The sequence below is a fragment of the Bombina bombina genome, chromosome 2 (assembly GCF_027579735.1).
Source record: "Bombina bombina isolate aBomBom1 chromosome 2, aBomBom1.pri, whole genome shotgun sequence".
Lineage (NCBI taxonomy): Eukaryota > Metazoa > Chordata > Amphibia > Anura > Bombinatoridae > Bombina > Bombina bombina.
In genome coordinates, this window is record NC_069500.1 from 1,362,637,778 (window position 1) to 1,362,649,126 (window position 11,349).

Sequence of the window (11,349 nt, forward strand, 5' to 3'; positions counted from 1 at the left end):
GTCGGAGGTTTTAGATAATTTTGTTTTTTCGGCAATCGCCAGCATATTATTTTTTTTTTTTTTTTAAATTCTCTTTTATTAAAGGAAACGGAGTAAGTACAGTAGAAATCTCAGACAATTCGTGCAGTCAATATACATACAGATAGTGTCACATATACAAATATTCGTGTCTGTTTTTAGAGGATAATGTCCATGTAGTACCGTGAGTCCACTGAACTGGAAAGTGCAGTTCCGATGAGTTCTCTTGGCTTTACACTCCGTACCTTTGGGAATTTTCATATTTTAAACAATGAAACAATAAAATACAATTTACAACTTATAACTTAACCCAAGTCTATCACAAGTACAGTTAACTATCTGGTGCCTCTGTTTTCCAATCCTCAACCAAATCAGAAAACGTGTGGGAGTAGGGGGGAAACAAAGGGGGGAGGGGGAGAGAAGAGCAAGCAGAGCATGAGAGAAAAAAGGGGAGAGAGGGAGGGGGAGGAAAAAAAAAAAAAAAAAAAAAAAAAAGGAATTTACTCATGTCAGAATAACATGACCTCTAAGGAGGCATTGTTGTGCTCTCTATCCGGCAGGTACTGTCTTTCCCCTCTGATATTCATTTGTAAGACTGCCTCTAGGTGAGCAAAAGGTTTCATTATTTGCGTCTGTATGGAAGGATCTAACTTGTCTATGTATAAGCTCCATTTGCGAAGGAAGGGGCGAAGCCTATTTACTGTGTCGAGTTTGACATCATGCTGTTCCACAAAGAGCTGTTTAAGCACCATGTGGTTTAACTGTGCTATTGTTGGTGGTTGCCTAGTGATCCATCTTGTGAGGATGCAGTGTCTGGCCAGTATGGTGTATAGAGAAAGGAATTTGTGCAGTCTCTTGTGTGTCTCTTCCCATTTAAGTAGGAAGATTTCTAGTTCTGTGAATTTGATGTCTATTTGGAAAGTAGACTTTAGCCAGTATTGACATTGAGCCCAAAATCTCCTGATCATCGGACAGGTGTAGAAATAATGCTGTAGCGAGGGGGTGGTCATTCTACATTTAATACAGTGGTCCGGGATTCGATTATCCCATTTAGAAAGTCTGTGTGGGGTGATATAATCCAAGTGTAGTAGTCTGACCTGTGATTCTCTATGTGTGGTCGCTAATGATGCTTGTCTGGCCTTCTCCAGGCTCTCTTCAATGTCTTGTGTAGTCAGTTCTGTCGAGCATATGATACTGAGTTTTAGCAACATTTTTGCCAAAATCGCAGGTTCTTTTTGTCGCAGTAGCCGCGCATAAATGTGGGATAGGGAGACTGATTCCATCCGGAACATGTTCTGAGCTATTACGAATGGGGATATTTCCCAGAAGTTCTCATTAGACGCTTGTATCGATCCTATATAGTGCCTTAGCTGTAAGTAGGCATAGAAATGACCATTTGGGATTGAGAATTTGGATTTTATCTCCTGAAATGTGCGGACTGTGCGTTGCAGCGGATCCAACACATCTCCTATAACTTTGAGGCCTAGCCTCTCCCAAATACGAAATGGTTCCTGATCCATTCCTGCGGGAAAGTCTGGATTTCCCACCACTGGGATGAGTCTCACGGAGGGAGAGTCTATCTGGAGATATCTGTGAATCATGTGCCAGGCTCTCAATGGGTCTCTGTATGCTACATTATTAAGGATGTCAGCAGGGAGTGATTTCCCATTTCCATAAGGTAGGAATGCCAACGAGACCGGGGCTACTACAGCTCTTTCCAACCTATTGTCTCCAAAGTGCGCTGTGTCCAGCTGCCAGTCTAAAACCAACCTAGCCAATGCCGCCCAGTTATAAAGTTTTATATTCGGGAGGGCCAAGCCTCCAGCAGAGTATGGAAGGTGTAATTTTTCCATCGCTATTCTCGGTTTGTTCTGTTTCCAGATAAAGTGAGAGATTGCTCGGGTTAGCCGTTGTAAGTCAGCTTTGGTTAGAAGAAATGGCAGCATGAGCATTGGGTAGAGGATTTTCGGCAAAATGGTCATCTTGACCAGATTAATTCTGCCCGATAGTCCCAGAGGGAGATTGAGCCAATTCGCTAGTTGGGAAGATAGTTGTGTGCACTTATTAGATAAATTCGATTTGTAAATACGCGAAGGATCTCGGTACAGCTGGATGCCTAAGTATGTGAGTCCTTCTGTAGCCTCCACAAAAGGGAAATTATGGACAATATGTGGCTGTCTAAGCAGCCACAAGACCTCTGATTTGGAGGCGTTTACCTTGTACCCTGACAAACTACCGAATTCCTCAATTGTTTGCAGTATAATGGGGACATACAATTGAGGAGAGTCGATAAATAATAGCATATCATCCGCGTATAAAGCCAAGTGAAGGGGGACCCCCTTTATTACTATGCCTGGGTATGTCCGTCTGAGCTTTATAGCCAGTGGCTCCAATGCTAAGTTGAACAATAGCGGGGAGAGAGGGCAGCCTTGTCTGGTTCCCCTCTGCAAATAGAGGTCTTCCGAGAAGAGGCCATTAGAGAGAACTCTGGCCACTGGTGAGTCGTAGATTTTGCCTAGTATGTCCAAAAAGGGGCCTTTAAAACCAAATCTACGAAGGGATTCTATCAGGTGGGGCCATTCCACTCTATCGAAGGCCTTCTCAGCGTCCAATGACAACAGGAAGGCCTCCCGATCCCCCTTTACTTCCTCGCTATTTCCCTTTGTCCAGTAGAAGTCTATAACCTGTAAGACTCTACGCAAATTTACCACAGATGTGCGCTTGAATATAAAGCCGGTCTGGTCTGGGTGGATCAGGTCCGGGAGAATGGTTTTGAGTCTGTTTGCTATAAGTTTGGTGAACATCTTATAGTCCACATTGAGGAGTGAAATGGGCCTATATGATTCCGGCAAGGAATGGTCCTTGCCTGGTTTGGGGATAAGCGTGATGTGTGCCGCCATGAATTCCTTTGAGGGACGTGAGTCTGTCCCCAAGAAGGAGTTGAACAGTCGAGTAAGGGTGGTGGTGAGCTGTGGTTGCAGGACTTTATAAAATTCGGAGGGCAGGCCGTCTGGGCCTGGCGTCTTGCCTTGTGGTAGATTCTTTAATGTGGAGGCTAATTCCTCTGAGGAAATCGGGGCATTAAGTTTGTCTAATTGTTCTGGGGTAACCTGTGGTAAGCTTATTGATTCCCAGAACTGAGTCAATTTTTCCCGTGAGACTGGTGTTTGTTTGGTATATAGCTGGGTATAGTATTGCTTAAAACAGTTTACTATATCTGCGGGATTGGTGAATGTACGACCATTCCAACGCAGAGCAGCCACACTAACCTTCGCCATTTGGGCTTTTGTCAACCTGGCCAGCAATTTACCTGCACGGCTCCCAAATCTGTAGAATCTGCCTGCTGTTCTTAGTAGACCAGAGGCTGCTTGTTGGTGTGCAAAAGCCTCCAATTCGGCTTTCGCTGCTAAATATTTATCATAGAGGGTTTTCGAGTTGGTCTGGAGGTATAAATGGTAAGCCTGGCCTAGTTGTTTTTGAAGTGTTCTATGTTTATATTGGGTCTTTTGTTTAACTTCAGCTGCATAGGAGATAATATTACCTGCTAACACAGTTTTGGCTGTCTCCCAAAAGAGTGAGATATTGTCTGTATGTATGGCATTGTCTGTTGCATAATCTGTCCAAGAATGTTGTAAGAATTTGATGAAGGACTCAGATTTTGTCAAGTGGGTGGGAAAGCGAAGAATATTTCTGTTGAAGTGCACTCCGTCGGTCTCTAGTGTCAATGTAACTGGTGCATGGTCTGAGATCAATATGTCATGTATTTTGCAGTGCTGAACCCTATCTGTTAATTTATTATCTATAAGGAAGATATCTATCCTAGACAGTGTATGCTTGGCCTTTGAAAGGCACGTGTAATCTCTGCCCTCTGGGTTGATCAACCTCCACACATCACTAGTATTGATGTCCGTTTCAAACATTTTGAATATCTTTGCTTCATATTTTGCTTTGTAATTTTTTTTGGGATCTTTAGCTTTAAGGGGGTCCAGCCATTGTCTGTCTAGAGTGTGAGTAGGAGACATGTTAAAGTCCCCACCAATTATCAGTTTGGAGCCCAAGTGGGGTGCTAGATGTACTATTAAATTTTCCCAAAATTTTTGATCTCTATGATTTGGTGCATATAGGTTACATAAGACATAGTCCACTGAGTCAACGGTTACCTCAATGATCATGTATCTAGAGTTAGGGTCAAGGTATGTAGATTTTATGTTGACCTTCAGTTTTTTCCCGAACATTACTGCTAAACCCCTACTGGCTTTCGTGTGAGACAAAAAGATTACTTGATTCACCCACTCCCTCTTTAATTTTTGGTGTTCTAGGTCTGTGAGGTGCGTCTCTTGAAGCATAGCAATGTCTGTGCCCAGTTTTCTGAGGTGATTAAGGACCGCCTTTCGTTTGATAGGTGTATTGAGGCCCCCCACATTCCAGGTTATAACTTTAAGTGGCATCTATATAAGTTTTGTGTAGTCTGGTGTGTGAGGAGACAAAAAAAAAAAAAAAAAAAAAAAAAAAAAAGGGAAAGGAAAGGAAAGGGGGGGGGGACGGGGATCGCCAGCATATTAGTTATGTTTAGTTAAATAATTTTTCCCATCCTTTTGTTTTTTCGGATCCATTCTTTATTCATGTGCATTATTCTATTCTAAACTTCAGAATAGAATAATGCATATGAATAAAGATTGGATCCGAAAAAAACGAACGGATCCGAAAAAACAATTTAACTTAACATAACTAATTTACCAAAACAATTTTTTTTAAACTTACCTAAACTAATAATTATTTATTTAATGCACATGTCTACCTCTAACTTTTGAGCCCTTCTAACTTTTTTATGCAATATTTTTTTATTAATACATTTTATTAGATGGTGTTATTATGAGTGTAACTGTACTTTGTAATATATTTTTGATGTGTATTGTTACACATTTTTGTTTTGTGAAACAGTTAACCAGAGCTCTAAGAATGTGGTAATCATTTTAGCGTAAATTGCACTCCTGGGTTCGCGGTTACTTTCAACGTGTAATATGAGTGTTAAACCCGATGTGCAAACATCCTTGATAAACCCCTTTTTGCTCGCGCTTAACTATTAGTGCGCCAGTCATAATCTGGCCCATAATAACCTAGATTACGAGTTTTGCTCTAAACAGGGTGCGAAACTAACGCCAAAAAAGTTGCGTTATTTTACTCTCCATAGCGCTGACATTACGAGTTACTGAAAAGTTTCCTTGTGCGTGCGATATGGTGGCATTAAGCTCCATACCGCACAAAATCCAAGGGCTGATTTGTCGTGCTCGTGCACGCTTTCCCCATAGACATAAATGGGGAGAGAGTGTTAGAAAAAAAGTTAACAAAGTGCGGAATGAAAAATCTCTGTAATGCAACCCCATTGATGTCTATGGGGAAAAAAAGTTACATTTTAACCTAACACCTGAACATAAGTCTAAAAATGCAGGTATTCTGAATAATTCTGATTTTAATTTTATTATTGAACCCTTTCCAAAAATGGCCTGTTTTTATTATTTGCCCAAAATCAATAAGGACCCCAATAATCCACCTGGAAGGTCCATTGTATCAGGCAGAGGGTCCTTATGTGATAATCTCTCTAAATACATTGATCATTTTCTACAGCTGTTGGTGTCTAATACTCCTGCTTTTTTAAGAGATACCATCAACACCATTAATAAATTTGAAGGCCTAGAATGGTCAAAAACTGATATGTGGATTACTTGTGATGTGTCCGCTTTATATACCAGTATCCCTCATAAAGAAGGTTTGTCAGCAGTTAGAGAGTTTTTAGACAGCTCCACACTGAATAAGGACCAAGTATTGTTTTTGTTACAGGGGATGCAATTCATTTTATATCATAATTACTTTTTATTTAAAGGAAAATTTTATAAACAGAAAAGAGGTACGGCGATGGGCACCATGTTCGCCCTCTCATATGCCAACCTATACATGGTTTGCTTTGAAAATAGATACATTTGGTCTAATAATCCCCATCACAATTCTATAATTAAATATCATAGGTATATTGTTGATATTATTATAATCTTGCGTGGGGACCAAAATGGAGCTAAGGAATTTTTAATCATATAAATAATAATAATTTTAATTTAAACTTCACCATGCAATCTTCATCTGCAGCAAATGAATCTTTAAATCTAGTCATGTATGTGGCTGAATCTACTAACAAGGTTATTGTTAAAAACTATAGGAGAAATACCAATAGGAACAGCTTTTTGAGGGCCGATAGCAGACATTTAAACAATCGGAAGAGAAATATCCCACTAGGGCAATTTCAAAGTGTGAAAAGAAATTGCACTAACGAGGGAGATTATTTAAAAGAAGTAGAAGTTTTAAAATGAGATTTATTTCTAAGGGTTACTGTGAGAGAGATTTGAAAGATGTGTTACAGAAAGTAATTTAATTAATAGAAAATACCTCTTAAAGGTAAAACCAAAGGAGAATAAGAATACAGGATTTGCCCCAATCCTAATTGTATTACTACATTCAACACTAAACATCATCAGATTAAGAATATATTTGAGAGACATTGGAAAGGGCTTGAATTAGACCCATTCCTCAAAGAATCTATTAGGAAAAGACCAGAATTCATTTTTCACAAAAATTGAGATCTCAAAACCACACTGGCACCTACTAAATTAAGAACACAGTGCACTACCATATCCAAGTGGCTGGGAGGGAACCCTGGTCTTTTTCAGTGTAAAAAGAAAGATTGTTGCCTCTGCCCTTTCATTAGGAAAGTTAACCATAAATTTTAAAATTCCAATGGAACAAGATTTTTTAATATGAAAGACAGGTGCTCCTGTAACAGCACATATGTAGTATATCAAATTAAGTGCAGTAGTGAATTAATCTACATAGGGTGCACATAAAGGAATATTAAATACAGAATATATGAACATCTTAAGAAAATAAAATACTCCTTTATTGGACAGAGTGGGGTAGATTTATCAATGTCTGTCTGACATGATACACTGTATCGTATCATGTCCGACAGATATCGCTGAATGCCGACAGCATATGCTGTAGGCATTTATAACTACACAAGCAGTTCACAGAACTGCTTGTGCAATGCCGCCCCCTGCAAATTTGCGGCAGCAGGGGGTGTCAATCAGCCCGATCGTATAGGATCGTGCGGATTAAAGACTGCAGCCTCAGAGGCAGCAGATAATTTATGGAGCAGCGGTCTTTAAATCTACCCCAGTGTCTCTGATCATTTTGCGCAGGCACAAAATAGTAGATATGGAAGTTAAAATTGTGGAATGGGTGGCCCCTAATGTATGGGATTCCAATAGGAAATAGGGATAGGGCTTGTGTACGCCTCGCAGGTTTTAGCTGTTCCACTATCTGGACATCGATTGTATTAGGTGTTTCTTCCCCTTGCTGACAGGAGACTTGCCATCACTTATGGACTCATGATATTGGTTACATGCTTTATTTGCACTTTCATCTTGTGAGTTTCTGTCTGTCATAGGGGTGTTTTTAACCATTAAATGTTTTATGCCACACTTGAGTCGTAGGTGCGCCTTCATTTCTTCTCTTTTCAGTACCAGTGTAATCTGCTTTTAATATCACTACTGGCTTTTATATGATGGTTACACTTTCTCCTGGTGATATCTGGAGTCAGCACAATCTGTGCGCAGGAGCCTGAGGAACATCCTATGATATAAAAGGCCAAGTGTGTTTGTCCGAAGCTGTCATGCACAGTAGAGACTGCACAAGGACAAACACACCTGGCCTTCAACAAACTGACCTGGGCTGGCTGCTGGCACCTAATCCGTGAAGGGGTGGAGTTGTGTCATGAAGGGGCGGAGCTGGGTGTGAAGGGGCAGGGTCTGAGCATGGTAGGGGCGGGAGCTGCCGTGGCTCAGTGTCTGCATGAGAGAGAGAGCAACACAAGAGGGGACAGGGAGATATAGAGCAAAAGAGGGGGAGAGAGAGCAAAAGAGAGGGGTGAGAGAGCAAAAGAGAGGGGTGAGAGAGAGCAAAAGAGAGGGGTGAGAGAGAGTAAAAGAGAAGGGTGAGAGAGAGCAAAATAGAGGGGTGAGAGAGAGCAAAATAGAGGGGTAAGAGAGAGCAAAATACAGGGGAGGTAGAGAGCAAAAGAGAGGGGCAGAGAGAGAGCAAAATAAAGGGGGAGAGAGAGAGCAAAAGAGGAGGAGAGAGAGTGCAAAAGAGAGTGGGAGACAGAGAGCAAAAGAGAGGGGGGAGACAGAGAGAGAGCAAAACAAAGGGGGGAGACAGAGAGAGAGCAAAAGAGAGGGGGAGAGAGAGAGAAAAAGAGAGAGGGGGAGAGAGAGAGAGAGCAAAAGATATGGGGAGAGAGAAAGAGAGCAAAAGAGAGGAGGGAGAGAGAGCGAAAAAGAGAGGGGGGAAGGGAGAGAGAAAAAGAGAGGGGAGAGAGTGCAAAAGAGAGGAGAAGAGAGAGAGAGAGCAAAAGAGAGGGGGGAGAGAGACCAAAAGAGAGGGGGGAGAGAGACCAAAAGAGAGGGGGGAGAGAGAGAGAGAACAAGCAAAAGAGAGGGTGAGAGAGAGAGCGGGCAAAAGAGTAAGTGAGAGAGAGTGCAAAAGAGAGGAGAGAGAGTGCAAAAGAGAGGGGGGAGAGAGAGCAAAAGAGAAGGGGGAGAAAGAGCAAAAAAAATGGGAGAGAGAGAGCAAAAGAGAGGGGGAGAGCGCAAAACAGAAGGGGGGGAGAGAGAGAGAGAGGGGGAGAGAGAGAGCAAAAGAGAGGAGGGAGAGAGAGAGCAAAAGAGAGGTGGGAGAGAGCGCAAAATAGACGGGAAAGAGAGAGAGCAAGAGAGGGTTGAGAGAGAGAGAGAGCAAAAGAGAGGGGGGAGAGAGAGAGCAAGAGAGGGGGTAGAGAGAAAGAGCAAAAGAGAGGGGGAGAGAGAGCAAAAGAGCAGGGGAGAGAGCAAAAGAGAGGGGGAGAGAGAGCAAAAGAGAGGGAGGAGAGAGAGAGAGAGAAAAAGAGAGGGGGGAGAGAGAGAGCAAAAGAGAGGATGGAGAGAGAGCAAACAAAAGGGGGGAGAGAGAGAGTGCAAAAGAGAGGGGAGAGAGCGCAAAAGAGAGGGGAGAGAGCTCAAAAGAGAGGGGGGAGAGAGAGCAAAATAGAGGGGAGAGAGAACAAAAGAGAAGGGGAAGAGAGAGAGCAAAATAGATAGGGGGGGGAGAGAGAGCAAGGGGTGGAACTGCTGTACTGCAAAAAACGGCCAATGTACACGGGCTTTAGGACTAGTAGTAACATAATAGACTAAGTTGAAAAAATACAGAAGTCTGAGGAATAGAAGATTTATTTCTGCTTTCATTGTACGTACAATAAATCAATGTGTTTACAATAGAGCTGTGCATTTATTTTCTGACCAATGCACATTCGTCATGGAAATGGGAATTTTGTTTCATTATGAAAGAATGCACCAACAAAAATGAAAGAAAACGAAAAAATACTGAGGTTTACTTTACTTTCATTTTTGTTAAGGGTTGATACTTACCTAAGCGTGCTCTCCTGAGCACATTATGGTTAGTATTTTAGCTTTCAAACATTTACATTTATTTTAACAAAAACAAATGTAAAGGTTTAAGGAAATTCTGGTTTTATTTTAAAGGATTACTTTCTGTTATAATTTTTAAGCTAAACAACTAACATATTAAAGTTAATAAACATTAATTAAAACCTACTGACCTATATTTTCTCCAAAACGAAGTTTCATAAAGTTCTAAAAGTTATATCTTTTATTCGCCAATGATGTCACGTTATCCTGCCCACTATTTTCAGCACTGCATGTTCAAAATACTTAAAACAATAACTTTGTGTTTAAAGCGCCATTTTGAAACCTAGGTATTGTAAACGGATTGGTACAGAGCAAAGGATACCCACGGAGTGGGTTTGGAAAACAATTAAATTTGCAGACAAGATTTCTGATATACGGTAGAGATTTGTTAATGAAATGCTATTGATAAAAAGCGTATTTGGGGTAGTTAGTTAGTAACAGGCATAGAAAATATTTACTTACAGTGGCCCTTTAAACTAAAGAAAAACAGAATAGTGCAGCCACTGAATATTCAGGAAAATGAATTTACCTAAATTTTCTAAATGAAAAACTAAATGAACAACAATAAACAATCACTCAGAAACATCACTCCGTACAAGCTTTTCATTAAAACTCTGAGCTGAAAAAAGAGGAAGGTTTTTGTACAGCTCTGTATCACTGTGAGAGGCCAGCTGTTACTCTGCTGACAGTAATAATCTGCTTCATCTTCTGCATGCACTCCGCTGATAGTGAGAGCGTAATCAGTACCAGACCCACTGCCGCTGAACCTGTCTGGGGTCCCTGTGTGTTTGTTGCTTGTACCATAGATAAGAAGCTTTGGAGCTTGTCCTGATTTCTGTTGGTACCAGTGCAAGTAGCTGGTGCTAACACTGCTACTGGCTTTACATTTGATGCTGATAGTTTCTCCAGGTGGCACAGTGAATAAATCTGGAGTCTGTGTCATCATGGTCTGTCCACAGGAATCTAAGGATTTAAATAATTATTGAAAATAATTAGTGGAAATATATTTTATTTATTTCTACAGTTAATGTACAAATATCTACAATAAAACATAATATATATCTGTAAAATTAAATCTGAATCACTTACACTGAATATAGCACAACAATAAACACAGCAGATAAGTTGGATAAAGCATCTTTGTGTTACTGAGAGAGCTCAGATACAGACTGATGTCACCTGCACAATGTATGTAATATGTACATCAGCTGAGACTGGGGAGGAAATGTCTGGTTATGCAAAACTGCACAATGCAAATAATATCTCACTTCACTTGTCTGTTGTAGATCTATAAAAAGTATTAATTCTGAATTGTATTTAAAGTCAGGTTGTATGAAGTTACAGTCATATTATCATTTAATAGTTATGCACTCTGAGCAGGTTTAACTGCCCTTTTCTTCTCCTGAGTGATCTTTTTCTCAGCTACATTACAAAAATATTGAAACTAACCAACCATATAAATAATAGGGATGTTATCTATATAGCAAATATTCTTTTCATTAAAGCAACAGCAAACGGCTTGTAATTACACTGTCCTTTTTTAATCTTGTCATGAATAAACAAAAATCTTGTTTGCGGCAGATGTTTTCTACGGTCAAACTTCACCCACTACTTGCATTGTTTGGAGCTGTTAATCTAGAAATGTTACTGCATTAGACACAGCTAGCCACTGTCATTTTATTAACAATATATATATATATATATATATATACAGTATATTGTTTTGCAGTTCTTTAGTTATCATCTCTGAGGACAATTAGGG

The 11,349-nt window shown here is 40.5% G+C and overlaps 1 gene segment (V, D, J or C); it reads right to left on the bottom strand.

Moving 5' to 3' along the window:
* Positions 1-10,137: 10,137 nt before the first annotated feature.
* On the bottom strand, positions 10,138-10,760 carry LOC128647543 (immunoglobulin kappa variable 3-20-like). The segment is given in 2 exon segments: positions 10,138-10,550; positions 10,677-10,760. Coding segments are annotated over 2 exon segments (462 nt in total).
* Between the last annotated feature and the right edge of the window lie 589 nt (positions 10,761-11,349).